Source organism: Trachurus japonicus, chromosome 16 (genome assembly GCF_045865225.1).
Source record: "Trachurus japonicus isolate A0001 chromosome 16, Traja_1.0".
NCBI classification, from domain to species: domain Eukaryota; kingdom Metazoa; phylum Chordata; class Actinopteri; order Carangiformes; family Carangidae; genus Trachurus; species Trachurus japonicus.
The window spans coordinates 3944881-3960838 of NC_140922.1; the positions used below are offsets into that span (position 1 = coordinate 3944881).

The 15958-nt window shown below is 43.7% G+C and overlaps 1 protein-coding gene across 2 annotated transcripts in view; it reads right to left on the bottom strand.

Moving 5' to 3' along the window:
* Nucleotides 1-15958, bottom strand: part of scap (SREBF chaperone) — a 50055-nt gene that overhangs the window by 17720 nt on the left and 16377 nt on the right. For both annotated transcript variants that reach the window (XM_085803471.1, XM_085803470.1), the window contains exons 6-15: nucleotides 14789-14894; nucleotides 13585-13757; nucleotides 12707-12833; nucleotides 9870-9982; nucleotides 8709-8803; nucleotides 8123-8221; nucleotides 6931-7143; nucleotides 5928-6313; nucleotides 5129-5278; nucleotides 641-842 (exon numbers count right to left, since the gene is read on the bottom strand). In XM_085803471.1, the coding sequence (XP_085659597.1) occupies nucleotides 641-842; nucleotides 5129-5278; nucleotides 5928-6313; nucleotides 6931-7143; nucleotides 8123-8221; nucleotides 8709-8803; nucleotides 9870-9982; nucleotides 12707-12833; nucleotides 13585-13757; nucleotides 14789-14894 (1664 nt within the window). The remainder of the gene's footprint in view (nucleotides 1-640; nucleotides 843-5128; nucleotides 5279-5927; nucleotides 6314-6930; nucleotides 7144-8122; nucleotides 8222-8708; nucleotides 8804-9869; nucleotides 9983-12706; nucleotides 12834-13584; nucleotides 13758-14788; nucleotides 14895-15958) is intronic.

Sequence of the window (15958 nt, forward strand, 5' to 3'; positions counted from 1 at the left end):
TTGATGCTTATTTTACATTATTGCATATCCCCCTGAACTCTGTGCACTGACTCACGGGGTTACACTTGCAATTAATTGGTAATTTAATTTAATTGATAAAATGTGTGCCAACTAGACCCTGTCTTTATTCCCCCTAAAGTAGAGCCAAAACACACAGTTCTCCCCTGGAAGCTTCTGCAGCTGCTGCTATTGTTACTGCTACATTGAATATACAATCTGCTCTTAATCACAATGCAGTTGTTACATGTTATGAAAAAAATGAATCAGGGAGAAATGAATAAAGGTCTAGTTTTCACTTAAAACTGGAGAACGTCCACCCAGATCACCTTGTACCACTGTGCCATGAGCAAGGCAGGTTATAACACAAGCCACTTGTTGCTATGGAGCTGCTGCAGCACCCATTCAAATACAGTTATACAGCAGAGATAAGAGTATTAATAAGATAAGAGTATTAAACACTTGAAAAATAAGTACATTTTCAATAGATAAAAAAATGTGCAATTCATTTGCGATAAAATGATATCATTGACAGCCCTAATATTTACTGATTTCATTCACAGGAGCTTTAAATCAGAGTCTCCACAGACTGATCAGTGTAAGCAGTCTGATCTGTGTGTGTGTGGTGTGTCAGGTGTCTCACCATACTGTGGCCCCTCAACAGCAGCGGTGAGATCTCGCTGACGGGCGGCGAGTAGCCGTAGTCGTCGCAGGGCAGGTCCCCTCGGCGCCGGCGCCCGTGGGCCACGCCGTTCTGTCCGTAGTTTCTTGGGCAGAGGACGCGGTAGAGACAGAAGAGCAGCAGGACCAGCAGGACGCCCGCCGCCAGACCCAGAGCTGCCACCCTGGACGGGAAGAGGGACCAGTCAAACACAGACCATAGTACACTTGTTTTCCTACTGCAGCAGCAGGGTGACAGTTATACTCATTTACATTCATATGAACAGACTGCACAGCTATTCCCCAAGTTATTTAAATCAGAATATGGCCAAGTGCAATATCTATAGCATTGTGTTGCTACAGAGACACTCTTGACAACTCAGATTCTCAATATTCAAAGGGACATGATTGTATAAAACCTCCCAAAGAAGTCACATATAATCACTTTGATATTTTTAAAGTGAAAATGAAAAGCAATGAGGGACAGTCACACTGAAATCACATGCTCAAAACCTGCCCATATAATCACAATAAGATGTTTTTTTGGATATGATGCAGCCCTCATAATAAAATGTGAAAGTAGCAACCCCCCCCCCCCCCCCTCCCCTCAGGTGTGCAGGTGTGTGCACTCATGTGGAAAACAACATTAATCACACCATGTTCACACCCTCCTCACGCCTCATCCTGACTCCTCCCATCAGCTCCACACCGTCACATCCTGTCACAAACTACCGGTACTCATCAACACATTTACTCAACTGATGTGATACACTAAAAAAGAATCAACACTCTAACACACAGTGCATTACTATTACTATTGTATTCAATGTGTTTATGTCTTCATTTATCTTTTTGTTCTACATTTTATGATTTTGATGTTAAAGCCAGTCAAGGACTCTGGGTCAGAGTGAGAGATCCTCCACAGAGGAATGTGGCACGTGTGTGACGATGAGACCTGCCACAGGTGTGAGACCCACTCTGCCTGAAATACCAGTCCATGGAAACCTGCTGCTGAGGCCAGGGGGCTCCAACGTCACACACACAGTCAGGGTGGAGACATGGGCGTTGTTCATGTTGTTTCTTTCCTTTTTCTGTCTTTCTTTATTTCTTTTCCTATTTCTATACAGTATTTCTTTCCTTTTTCCTTTCTGTCCATCTTTCTTTCTTTACTTCTGTCTCCTTTTCTGTCTTTCTTTCTTTAATTCTTTCCTTTTTAATGTCTTTCTTTCCTTTTTCCATTCTGTCTTTCTTTCTTGAATTCTTTCCTCTTTTCTTTCTTTCTGCACAACAGACTTATGGGCCACTGGAGAAATAGACAGACTTTATAGGTAGGTATACACTAGTTAAATAAACTAAAACTGGTTTCATAGTATTTACTGTAGATAAACTGTAAACCTCATATTCTTTCCTCTGTATTTGCACCTCTGGATGTAACGTTACTTCTGTTAAATGATGTGGAAACAAGTGAAAATCAGGAAGTGCTTCTTCTCTTGTGGCCTCTTGGCTGCAGCAGAAACAAGCTGTGAACGCTGTCGACAGGGGAACCTGAGAACAAACAGCAGCTTATCTCCACTTGAAGCAGGTTGGAGCCCCTCCCTCCCCTGGAGTGCTGATGTATTTAAGAGCAGTGCTGACTGTGTGAGCTCTGTCTTGGTCCTCCAGTGTTTTCACACCAGTTCATCTGATCTTGGCAGCAGCTGAGCTCCGCGGAGCTGCAGCACGTACACAGTCCCAAATCTGATTCAGAGTCAGAGCCTGGAAATATCGGACCACACGTTGTGTTTCTAACAGTTGAACAAAAAGTGGAAGGATTATTATGAAATCATGTGACTGAGACAGGCAGCGCACACCGTGTCTGTGTCCTTTAAATGTTTGCTGTGGTGTTTACAGCGGCAGCGCCGCTCGGCTCTTAACACACAGCTCACAGCGTCGGCTCCCAACGCTGATGGACAATGTGATTACAGACACTTCACACTGTCACCAAAACACAACACATGAGAAGAAAGGGTTTGCTGCAGCTCTGCAGCTCTGCTGGATGAGTTTTTCAGTCTTTGATGGGAAAACTTTGCAAAGTAAATAATTTGAGGTCATGTACGACTGGTTTGTCCAACAGCACCACATATGATGAACTCATTCCTCAGGTAGAAGAGAACCACCTACAGACAGAACACTGTCTCCACTCTCAGGTCTGAAGCTCATTGTTTGAAATCCACATTTATTTGACTGTACAAGAATTTGCGACCTACGACGAGTGTTTTTGTCTCTCCACGTGCAGCAGCAGTAAACACCTTTAAACCTGTGTCTCTCTCTGTTTTGCAACCTGCTCTGACCCCGGCTGCAACACACGTGATCACACCGGCCTTCTCACTCTCTCCCTCTCGTCTCAGGGTCATGGAAACAAGCCATAAACTCAGCTGTGACTTCCCCGCTGTGAAGGTCACGACCCTGACCTCGGCCTCGGCTGATAACCTTCATATCTACTGTCCAAAGATGAAACGGAGAACTCAACCTTCCACTTGGCAGTCAGGGTGACAACACGCTGCCTTACACAACTGAGAGCTCGGAGAAAACGTTAGACCAGGACCTGACACACTGTCCCTGACACTGATGTGCAGTGAGGGACGGTGTGTGGTGATTATGGGCTGTCAGAACAAAACTTCGCTATTCTAACAGAATTTGAATTATTTTAAAAATGAGAACATTCAGAGTGGAAACTGCCAACGTGTGCCTTCTGCAACGACGTAAATTAACATTGTGCGTCGTGCAGTCGGGGTAGTACACATGTTGATAAAACAAACTATTTTGTTGTTTATATGTTTAACATAAGAAGCATTAGAAATCTGAATCTGATTTGGGGGAAAGATTGACAGCCCTAGTGGTGATAAATGTGTTAGAGTTGAACCTTAAAAAACAAAGTGTATGAGGTTATGAATTTCCCTTTAAGATAAATATAGTCTGGTCTTCCTGTGTCATGGTAAGGCTTCAGAAACACACATGGATTATTGTTACTGAGTCAAGCACACTTTCCAACGTGAAGGTTTTTCCAGACGCACAGCGAGCAGAAATAACAACAGTGACAAGTAAAAGAAAAAGAAGTAAGAATAGATCATATGGCAGTGACGTCTCAGCTCACAGCTTCTCATTGGCTCAGGCTGCTGGACCACATCTGCAGGAAAACCTGTAAAACTGTCAAATGGCTGCAGACGAGTTCAAGGAAACATCGTAAAACACAACGCAGCAAACTGGTTGTATCCGGAGATTACACGGGAAAAAACATGTTCCTGTCAGTTTGTTACATCACAGAGGACTGGTGTGTTAAAACCAACCAGTTCACCAGGCTGGTCCGGTCAATGTTGCTAAAGGCACAAACAACCACGGCCCCTCCCCCCTCCCCCCTCCCTCTGTGTTCTGTCCCTTTGTCTCCATTCAGATAAGATAACAGTCACTCCACTGACACTTGACACACTGACACTTAACACAGCTCGTCCTTCAGGCCTTTCCCCTCGAGGCTGAGGAAAAGGTTCCTGTATTTCTCAACACGGTACCTCAACCAATCACTGATCAGATCTGTGTGTCATTAGTTCCCAGGCAGAGATGACCTTCACTCTGTGCTTGTTCTGAACGTGAGACTCTATGTTACTTTACTGCTGCAGACGAAGCTTCAGACCGGACCATCGATTCAGTGTTTTTCCCCTAAATTTAAAACAGGTTGTAGAGGCCCAGTTTCAGTTTTACACTGTGTTGATCAGTGAAGAAAAAGAAGAAAGAAAGAAAACTCTGGATGAAGTTGATCCATAGATGAAAACTATTGATGGCATTATTTTTGAAAGCATCTTCACTTGAATTATCGTGCCTGACACTTTTCCACATTTCTGTATATAACAATAAAATAAACAACATACACATGAGTTTATATCAGTCTTAAAAACTGGATGGAAAATAATGACCAATGATCAGAATATTTTCATATTTAATGCCATATTTTATAATTAAAGGGATAGTTCAGTTTTTTTTGAAGTGGGGTTGTATGAGCTACAAATGCCTATGAAGTACACTAGATGCAGTAGAAAGGTCTCTGCCCCCCTCCACTGAGAAACACCGGCGCATCGTACTGCACCGAGACACCGGCAGTATACTGTTGTCAATGAGGGACGATTAATCAGCGTATTTTCGCAGCCTACGAGAAGTCCCGTCTCAAAATAATACACCAGTCCAAGAGTACAATCTAAAGAAAAAAATGTACTTTACACTTTAAAAAAAGCTGAACTATCCCTTTAAGGTTGACCCATTAAAAGTTTTAGTACCATGAAACACCGACTGAAGGTTTTCCCCTCATGTTTTGGATTGTGTCCCTCCCTCCTTCCAACACGCTGCTCTGGAGTCTGTTTAGTTTTGTGTGGTAGCGGTGTGTACTGTGTGTACTGTGTGTACTGTGTGTGCACTGTGCATGAGTGTGTGTTGGAGTACTGACTTGTACAGGGTGAGGTCGGTCTGCAGGTCTACAGACACTTTGGGGATGGGTGGAGGAGGATGTCTGGTGTCCTGAGGGTGGCGGGTCTCGATGGCCTCCTGGGGGCTGAGGTGAACGGTGACGGGGATGACGGGCAGGATGCTGATGTACCTGAAGGGAGGGAGAGAACCATGTAACCTGACGGTGCCGCTCTGAGCAAAATCCCAAACTAGACACAGTTAATGAGTGAAAACAGGTTTCTGGTTGTACCAACATTAGGTGAAGGAACGAGCTGGCGGCATTTATTGATTAAGCCCAAAGTGTCTCATCTGAGCTAGTTGGGTCTTTTGCTAAAATGATCATATCAGTGATATGTTACTGTGTAGCTTCATATCTGTTTAGAGACTCTACCACTGCACTGTGTCCTGCCTCACTTCACCTTAGTCACCAAATAAGCTGCTGAACCTTTAAGGAATGCATCTATGATGATGCTCAAGATGTTTGACGTCATAAAAACAGTCCTGACTGTTAATATTTCACCAGTGTACACATCATAAAGCTTCAGTGAGCAGCAGGAGAACATGACATGTCATATAAACAGTGTGAAATAAGATGATTTTTCAGCCTTCACAAAATAAAAGCAGTGTTTTTTGAATTAAAACATACAGTATGTTCAATCTCGTTGATAGAGATTATAGAAGGAAAGTCACACATGTTGAGTATCTGCTTATTGATGTTAGTCATCTGTTTTGAGGTAACTCATCTTGATTAAAAAGCTTCACCACAGTGTGACTGATGAACACAGACAGGTTCCTCTCACCTCTTGGCTAAAGTGATGTTGTAGTAGCTGAAGAGTGAGGGCCAGTGCCTGAAGGACAGCCTCCTCCAGCCCTCCTCGTCCTCGGCCCCCCATGTGATCTGAGGCGCGGCGGGGGGGGCCTGGGGGAGGGGCCCCGCCCTGGCCGCTCCGTGGTGGCCTTGCGATTGGTTTTCGGGTATGGGCGTGGGATCGGGCGCGGGGTGGATGCTGAGGGTGCTGGTGGGGTCCCCGCCACGGAAGACGGGGGCCACGCCCAGGTGAGGGGGCAGACCGGCCCCCCCGGGGTCTCCCAGGGGGCTCTGCTCAGACACCTGCGCCGCCAGGTAGGTGCGGATGCCGGCCGGGTCGGTGTAGACCAGGATGCCGATCCAGATCACCGTGCCCACCTGCAAACACGGCGCATGAATGTTACTGATCGTTAAAGGGATAGTTCTTTGACATTTCACTCATTATCTACTCACCCTCATGTCGACTAAGGGCTGGGAGAACTGTATTGAAGCCCCGAAATGCGAAATTGTCCCGAAAAAAATTAAATAAGTCTATATTTCAAGCTTGTTTGTAGCGGAAGCTCCTCGAAGCTCCTCTTCCCAGTTTGTCCAAATTTGACGAACCAGGAAGAGGAGCTTTGAGGAGCTTCAGCTACAAAACAAGCTTGAAAAATAGACTTAATTTAATTTTTTTCGGGACAATTTCGCATTTCGGGGCTTCAATACAAGAGGGACATTACAGACGAGCAGCATGGAGGTATCTGGATGTTTTTTGGTGTGTCTTTTTTGTTACGAAGACAGTTGGTATCCATTTGCTTATATGGACATGCACTGCTACGTCGAGACCCCCTGTAACTCAGAGAAGCCACGGAGGACTCTGAAACTTCTCCCAGCACTTAGTCCACATGAGGGGGAGGAGATGATGAGTGACATTTCAATTTTGGGTGAACTATCCCTTTAACACGGTTAGTCCACAACAGGACATCCGGATCGCAGGTCTGAATCCATCCTCCTACCATGATGATGCGCTGAGCCAGCCGCGTGCGGGCCAGGAAGTAGACCACCCGCAGCCTCTTGGGGAGCCTCAGGTTCCTGAAGGCCGGCGTCTGCAGGGTGATGGTGTGGGGGGATGGACGCGGAGGAGGGGGGGCCTCGCGGGTACGCAGTGGGCCCGGCTTGGGTGGAGGCATCCCCGCTTCGGCCGGCAGGCGGCGGTTCAGGTCAGCCAGCTAAAGGGGGGGGGGGGGGGGTTAGATGTTAAAACACTTTCTACTGAAAGATGTGAGGCCGTGACAGTGGGAGGGGCTCGATCAGAAACTGATGATGCTGATTTTACTGATCTATCCTTGTCTTTTCAATGATCAAGTAAAAATGCTAAATATTCTCTTGTTTCAGCTTCTCCAGTGTAAGCACTATGATTCATATTCACATACGTAGAGTATTTAAAAATGTAGACTCAGTTTGAAAAGTACGTAAGCGTACTGCATTCACGTGAAAGAAAAAAAACAACTCTGTTTTTTCTGTTTTTCAGAGTAATTTTGATGAAGTGGAGGCTGGCTTGACCGCAGCACTTAAACATAAAACAGTTAAACGTTACTTGCAGGTGGGAGCTTCCCGTGGGTTTTTGAAATCTCGTTAAGTCAGAAAAATAAATAACCCTGAAAAACAGAAAAACCTTCATTACTCTGAAAAACAGATTTTTGTTTTTCGCCAAGTGAATGCAATAAGCTTCCATAGAAAAGAACATCCAGTTTAAACACATAAGACCAAACAAGAAGAGAAACACTCATTGTTAATTATATATGTTAAATAAACCAAATATTGTTCAAAGGATTAGATTCTATTTGTCTGTGTATGTAAATGTGTGGCTTTACGATGCTAATTCTCACTTGGCCCGAAACAGAGCTAAACACTGGTGAAAGGTTTCAGTGTGTGTGTGTGTGTGTGTGTGTCTCGGGAAGAGGGAGCAACAGTAGAAGTGCACATGTGGGACAACAGTAATCTGAAAACTATGTGGTGAATGTATGTGGGTCTGTGACCGCCACCCGACCTCCTGAACGTCCTGTATCAGCTCATGACCAAGGTTTAGTGTGTGCCTGTGTGTGTGTGTGGCAGCTCCACTTCCTTTTACGATTTCTTCTCCTTCACACATCTAGAGTTATCATAAGCCAGATGTGTGTGTGTGTGTGTGTGTGTGTGTGCACCTACCTCCATGCGGCGGATGTCTATAGACAGAACTGTGGTGAAGAAGAACATCTGCAGGAAGAAGTCAGACACCAGCCCCACGACAGCAAACAAACAGAACTCCTGCAAACACACACACACACACACACACACACACACACACACACACACACACACACACACACACACACACACACACACACACACACACACACACACACACACACACACACACACACACACACACACACACACACACACACACACACACACACACACACACACACACACACACACACATCAGACCACTACAAAGGCTAACTGACCAATCATGTGTGAGCGTGGGGGCACGATGCTGCACCAGCTACATGAAGTGCATCGCCACCAACAGGACATGGTCTGATTTCATTGAGGAATAGTTCTTATTGTTCTGTGATGTTTTCTAAGTAGGACACACACACAAAGCATTGTGGGAGGGGAGACGCTTCCTTCGTGTTGGCATACTTTCCCTATTGTTTTCATCCTGTGTGTTGTTATTTATTTTCTCTCCCACTGTTATTTCCTACTCTTTGTTTCTGCTGATTGAACAATCCAAACAGGTTTCCGTTACCTGGATAGCCGGCACCAGAGTGAAATATCCGATGAGGATGATGCACAGCTCAGTGGCCATGTTCTTCATGATAGACCAGCTCTCATTACTGAGGCCTGCACACAGACACAGACACAGACAGAGACAGAGACAGGGTTAGGGTTAATACACCACCAGTCGACTCAGTAAGACGCCATCAAACCTCAGTTCACTAGCCTGCAGGAAAAAACTGGATTATTACTCAGTGATTAGTAGTAGGGTTGTCATGAAAACAGATACTTCAGTACCAAGTCGATGCCAACACGCAAAAGATACATCGATACAACTTTGCCCTCGGTGGGCTGCGTCAATTCCTGTCACACCTGGCGGGGGCAGTGTGCGCTCGCAAGTCTCTGCCGAGGAGGGGCGCCTTTTGCTAATTAGCAAACTCATTTTTCGCCGTTGGCAGAACCATGACCTGATCGGCGCCTTGGTTAAAGTGTGTGTGTGTGTGCATGGTGGGGCGTTCAGATGTAGCATCTTGCACAAACAAAGGAAGCCCGTATATGGAAAGACATCACCGCAGATTTCAGGACCACTGACTTATATCATCAGAACAGACATGTCCTATGATTTTCAGCCTCATTTTCATATTTAATAGAGGAGGGGCAGTAATATTCTAGAGGCAGTAATATAATAGAGGAGGGGCAGTAATATTCTCAGCTATTAGGATGCTGCCCCACCCCCAAATCAAACCGTGTATCGAACTGCTGGTCAGAAATCGAGATACGAATTGAATCGTGACTTTGGTGTAACGTTACAGGCTTAACAGGTAATGACTACATGACTTTCTGTTTGTGTTGAGCCATATTTAGCATTTTAACACTGTTCTTAACTTCATGTTGCTGCCTGCTCTTAAATTCTGTGCAGTTTGAGAAGCACAGTGGAGATGAAATACGTGAAAGTTTGATGTGAAACTGCTTTTTAATTAGGTAGTGAATTATTGAAAAGTCCATGGGTTTTTTATCGTGGCATCGATTGAGCATCAAGAATCGTGGAAATTCACTGGTGTTGGTATCTACTACTGGAAATCTGGTATCATGACAAACCTAATTAGTAGAGTAGATATTAAACATGTTGTACAGCTGGTGTTTCTGTACCTAAAACTACAACAAGCACAGTCAACACACACTCTGTCCTCACCCTGAGCAATGCGGAGTTTGACCTCGAGGTCAACAGGTGTGGAGACAACGGACTTGGTGAGGACCAGGACGTTCTCGAGGCCGATCACCACCACCAGGTACGGGAAAATCTCCCTGTGGAGAGGAAACAGCAGAGCAGCGACAACCTCAGAGATGAACTGGGGGGAAAGAGCAGGTTTCACTGGGAACCTCTTTGTTCCCATGCACAGATGATCTGACAATGAACTGTGGAGTAAACTGAAGTTCCTGGATCACTGACATTACAGGGAACAACAATAAAGGAGAGCAAAGGGTGAAGCTGAGTAAGGTGGAAAGAATTTCCCAGACTCCCTGAAGTGGTTGAGAAGAATCACTTTGTCCACCAACAATGGAGAGAAACAATATTTTTTAAAGAACTCAAAGAGGAGGTTAGGTTTTCAAATCCAACTGTCACATTATGTTTTCTAGGTTTAATTATATCAGGAATTATTTTACACCTAGAAGGCAAATAAAGTGTTTTTCTTTGTGGAAAAATGGACAATTAAAATGAATTTGATATGAACGGATTCTGGAGATTCATACCCAGGCATGTAGGTGATATAAATGTCTTTAAGAGATGTTTTAAAAACTGTCACACACAATGATGAAATTAACTTCACCAGAAACAGTACTGTTATCTGTGTATGACCATCACTGTGGCCATTTACATTCAAATCAAGTAAACTATGTCATTTATTGGTCACACTGATGGTGACTGGTAGACATGGGCCCCAACTACACCAGGGATTTTAAAAAACAATCTTTATTTTCTTGCCTGAGCAGGAGAAAAAGTTAAAAGAAAGAAAGAAAGAAACCAAGTTGAAAAAGATTGATCAATGTTTGGTGATGGCCTGCTGGGAATGTCCCTCTGTGATGAGGTGTAGGGAGATTAGTCTGAGGAGAGATAAGCTGCTGCTATACAAGTAAGAGCAGAACTGGGTCACGGAGGAGTCAACAGCTCTGTGTGTTACATCAGACGCACTCAGTAACACAGTTACCTGACACACACTCACACACACTATCGCTATCTCGGCAGCTCTGGATGTGAAAGCTCGGTTGTGTCGGCCTTGGTGTGTGTTTATGCAAACGCACAAAGTACAGGCGCGGCCCACTGGGGACCTGACCGGCGTGGGTCTTGGTCAGTGGTTGGACAACAGTGTGCCGTTATCACGCCACAGCGTCTGCTTTCTAAGAGTCCACCGGTGATTGGACGCTCGATGAATGTCAACATCATTGTAGCTCCGCCCCATAACGTAGCCCCGCCCACCTCCTCCCTTCTTTTATCATCCATACCAACCCCTGACTGTGTGCCAAGTTGCTGTAAACATTGACACACATCCATTTAAGTCAATGGAGGAAATGGTCAATAGACTACTTCAGTGTGTGTGTGTGTGTGTGTGTGTGTGTGTGTGTGTTTGAGTGTGTTAATGTTGGTGGACCTGTCCTGATTGTTTTAGAGATAATGATGAAACAGCAACAGTCTGTTGGGGCTGGAAATATTAACAGGATGTGGTTGAATGTCAGTAACAGAACATGATGAGGACAACGTTCTTCTGGCCTGTTTTTCTGTGTCTTTCTTTAAATAATAATGATGAATACTCCTGGTGGTTTCCACAACAGTCTTGAATAAATTGCTAATCAGTTGCAACACATAAGATGAAAGTTGACATTTTTGGGGAAACCAAACCAAACCTCCACAGCCACGCTGCTACAGTAGCACCATGAACTGAATCCTTAGATCAGCGTGCTAACATGCCCTCAATGCCGATGCTAACATGTTGCTGTGCAGACGTCAGTGAGCATCAGTTAGTTTACCATGCCATGTCAGCACCCTCATGTTTAACTCACACACAAGCTTGTTGAAGCACCTGGTCATAGGAAGATGTTGACATGATATGAACTAGATTCATCCCCTAGACTATCTGCACCATCTCACATCTGTCTCCAGTCCCATTGGCAGGTTGGGGCCAATCAGAAGAAAAAACAAGGCAACATCAAGAGAAATATTAAAGGGATAGTTCAACATTTTGGCAAATTGGCTCCTTGCCATAATCCCTATAGTCATAGGAGTAGGTTTGTTTACTTTGTTACCTTTAATTGTCGTTGCAAGCCGCTCCGTTATTATCTCATAGCATGGTGAATGTGCAGGTCACAACTTGTTGGATTGTGTATTTGATGAGTTTGATGAGGGAAACCGAGAAATCCCATGAGCCTCCTAGCGTAGCTCTGAGCAGCTCGCGGCTTCTAAAAACAGTTTGCACCAACAACTAAAGGTAACAAGCCTACTGTTAAGATTATAGGGATTATGGCAATGGGCCAATTTGCCAAAATGTTGAACTTTTAATTAACTAACTAATATTGAAGGAGATAAAAAAAAAAAAAAAGATAGAGAGAACATAACAAAGTAAATGGATGAAATTGTTGATCACAGAGTGTGCTTTAGTGTTAATTAAAAAGCTCAGTGCTGATGTTATTGCACGTAGCCAGATTAGTGATTACACAATGCCCAACTGCACATGCTACACATCCAGGGATTGCTCAGATATTTCAGTAGTGACAGATTGACAGACACTACTATCCACTGAGTCATGCTGGTATAGTACGGGGACAGTGCATGGGGACATGTTCCAACATGTTGCACCTGCGTTGTAGCGTCTTCAGTGTCACCCATCGCTCGATGTCCTGGTTTTCAAATGATTTCTACATTCCTTTGCTTCAAGATCAAAGCTAGATCTTTATTGACCAACAAAAAGGGCTTTTCATAATCTCTCATATAAACTTCTAAACTGGTTGGAAGTAGAAAAAGGAAAGTGTTCCTACCCTCCATTGAGTGTGGGTGTCAGTCCAAACAGCGTGCACAGCCCCACAGACATGAGCAGAGAGCTGAGCACCGTGACCACAGCAGCCAGAGCCAGGCCCCACTTCGACTTCACCATGTCGATCTTACCTGCAGAGAGGACACACACACTGTGAACACACACACATCACAGCTGACTACAGTAGGAACTATTGTATTTATTCATTTAACAGCTCAGTGGTGAGGACAGATGTTCCCACTGCAAATCCCTCAAATGGTGCCGTCTGCCAACATGGCTTTTTAAAGCGGCTAATTCACCGTTTAAATACACAGAAATATTTTAAGACTTTATTAACCTTCAGAAATCCTGCATTGGCCAAAAAGTCTACAAAGTTTTACATTAAAATATTACGTCTAAAAAAATCCCTGATACCAGCTTTACAACGTATTAATGTAAAGGGATTTGAATTTAGAGCTACAGAGGAAAAAAGGCGGAAAATTAAAAATACGAATTAATTAAATTAAAATAATAAAAACTGTAGTTGAAAGAAGTTTTTGATTACTTCAGCAAGTTACATTTTGAAGAAACAAGGTGCCAAATGTGAATCAACTGATCAGCTTGTGAAAATGTATTTTGTGTACTTGCAGTGTGTGTGTGTGTGTGTGTGTGTGACTGGTAAGTTGCTGAGCTCTTAGCTGGGAGCATTCTTGCAGCGGTGTACAATGTTCCTGTGTGAGGATTATCCCTGCACCAGACAGGCAAACAACCTTGGTGCACACGTGCACGTGCAAACAGGTCTGCACGGCAGACACTGAGTCCAGATCTTTGGCTCCTCTCAGAGATTAAACAACGATGTGAGCCGTGCTGATGATGAAATAAAGAAGAAGACGTTGGACTGACGTGTGGAGAAGTAGATGTAGGCGAAGAGGATGATGTACGTGGTGACCAGGGGGATGAGCTCAGCGATGCCGATCTCCTCCTTGAAGTGGACGTGGACCATGTGGTCGTCTCTCAGGCTGCAGTTGGCCGGCGGGTGGAGCTGCTTCAGACGAGCCCGCAGGCTGCTCAGGAAGCTGGACACACACACACACACACACACACACACACACACACACACACACACACACACACACACACACACACACACACAACACACACACACACACACACACACACACACACACACACACACACACACACACACACACACACCACACACACACACACACACACACACACACACACACACACACACACCAACATCATCATCAATTACAGAAACAAATGTGCAGCGTGATGCAGATGATTACCAGTCTCCACTTTAGGACAGCAGGCTGTTTATTCTGGAAGTTGCCAAACTAAATTATCTTTAAATATAGACCTGTCAAAAACCATTTTTGCTCAACTGGCAAAGAAACCCAGCACTGTTCAATTTAATTTCATAGTTCAAAGTCTACAATGCTGAGAAGAGGCAAAGAAAAAGCTGCCAGTTGTCTTAGTAACATTTGTTAAACTACTGCTTTGAAATCTATAAGCTCACACAGCCTTAATGAATGCAGCCTGCAGCATTATGGGACATGGAAAGAAAAAATGAGCCTGAAAGAAATTTCGGAAAAAAAGTTGTCTCAGTTAACTTTGTATTATACATTTATCTTTACACTGAGAAATAAAGTGACAAATACTAAAAAGACAAAAGAAAATGACTCCTTCGTTTTCTTTCTGTTAAAATTCAATTGAACCTTTTTGTTCCTTCTGTTCCTGTCTCCTTACAAATCTTTTTCTCTGTTTCTATTGTTTTAATTCTTCTTATTGATTTTCTTCTCAACGCGCTCTTATCTGTTTCTTACTGCTTTTTCCTCTTTCCCCTCAATTATTATTTCTATCTCCTAATTGTGTACATCATCTTCAATCTCACTTTGTTCCTCCCGGTTTCAGTTTATGCTGTTGGGTTCTTGAGTTGTTTATATGTTGCATTGGTCAGGTTCTTCTCTCATACTACTATTTTGAATGTTATTTTAAGCAATTTGTAATCCCTTGTTTTCAAAAGCTGATATATACGGTAAATAGAAGAATTATTAACTATTCCATTGCAGATGTAACTCACTGTGCATCGTAGCTGGATAACACCACAGTGATTGTGTACGACACCACCCTCCTCCTGTTGTAATGACTGACACCTGTGTATTTTCCAGGGACACCAAACAGCAGGTCTGAAACACAAAAACACAAAATAAAGATCACACACACACACACACACACACACTCTCTGCAGGACTTTTTTCAAGTGACAATGTTCTGCTGTCATCCATTAAACCAGTAGTGTTGAGTGCCGGCCATGTTATTAGAGTATATGACCTCTGAGCGACAGCGACAGCGGTCAGTGGGGTCAGTGGGGTCAGTGGGGTCAGTGGGGTTTGCTGCAGGTGAAGCTGAGAACCTCTGTGCTGCTATCAGCTCATCTTTAAAAACAACTCCATTTGAAGCACAGCAAAACAACCACAAATTCGAGAATATGGCGTGAATTCAGGTGGAAAAACCTGACCCGTTTTTTCATCACTCCCAAATTAAAAAGTAAACAAACAGGCTCCCAGCACTCATGTTGGCGTTCATGTGGAGAAAGGGAAGCGAATCATACACACATTTTCTGGGGATGTCAGAAACTTAACCCATTTTGGGAAAACGTACACGATATAATTAAGAACATCCTGGGTTATGAAATACCTAAAGAATGTGGTGTTATGTACCTTGGGAACTTGAATCAATATGTCCTGGTCAAAGACAGATATTTAATAAAAATATTACTGGTCACATGTAAAAAAACAATAACAAGAAGATGGTATAAGGCCGAGCCACCAGCTGTGAATGAATGGCTAGAAATCATTAGAGAAGTCCATAACATGGAGAGAATGACATATAGACTTAGAATGAAGGAAAATGTCTTTGAGACTAAATGGGAGAAGTGGACCCGATGGGACACAGTTGGGAATACCTGAAATCTGTCTTATTCAGATTTTTTCTCTTGGATCTGTATACAGTGTAATTTAACAATGGACACATGTAGCCACGACTGTTGTACTTTTTTTGTTTGTTTTTGTGTTCTTTTTTCTCAGTTGTATCTGATCTTTCCAACAGCTCCACATGCAGAATGTAATTCATGGATCTACTGTATATGTATACCTTGTTGTTTACATGTGGAGATGAACATTTTCAATAAAAATCTAAGTAAAAAAAAACAACAACTCCATTTCACATCTGCCCCTTTTCAACTCCAGGC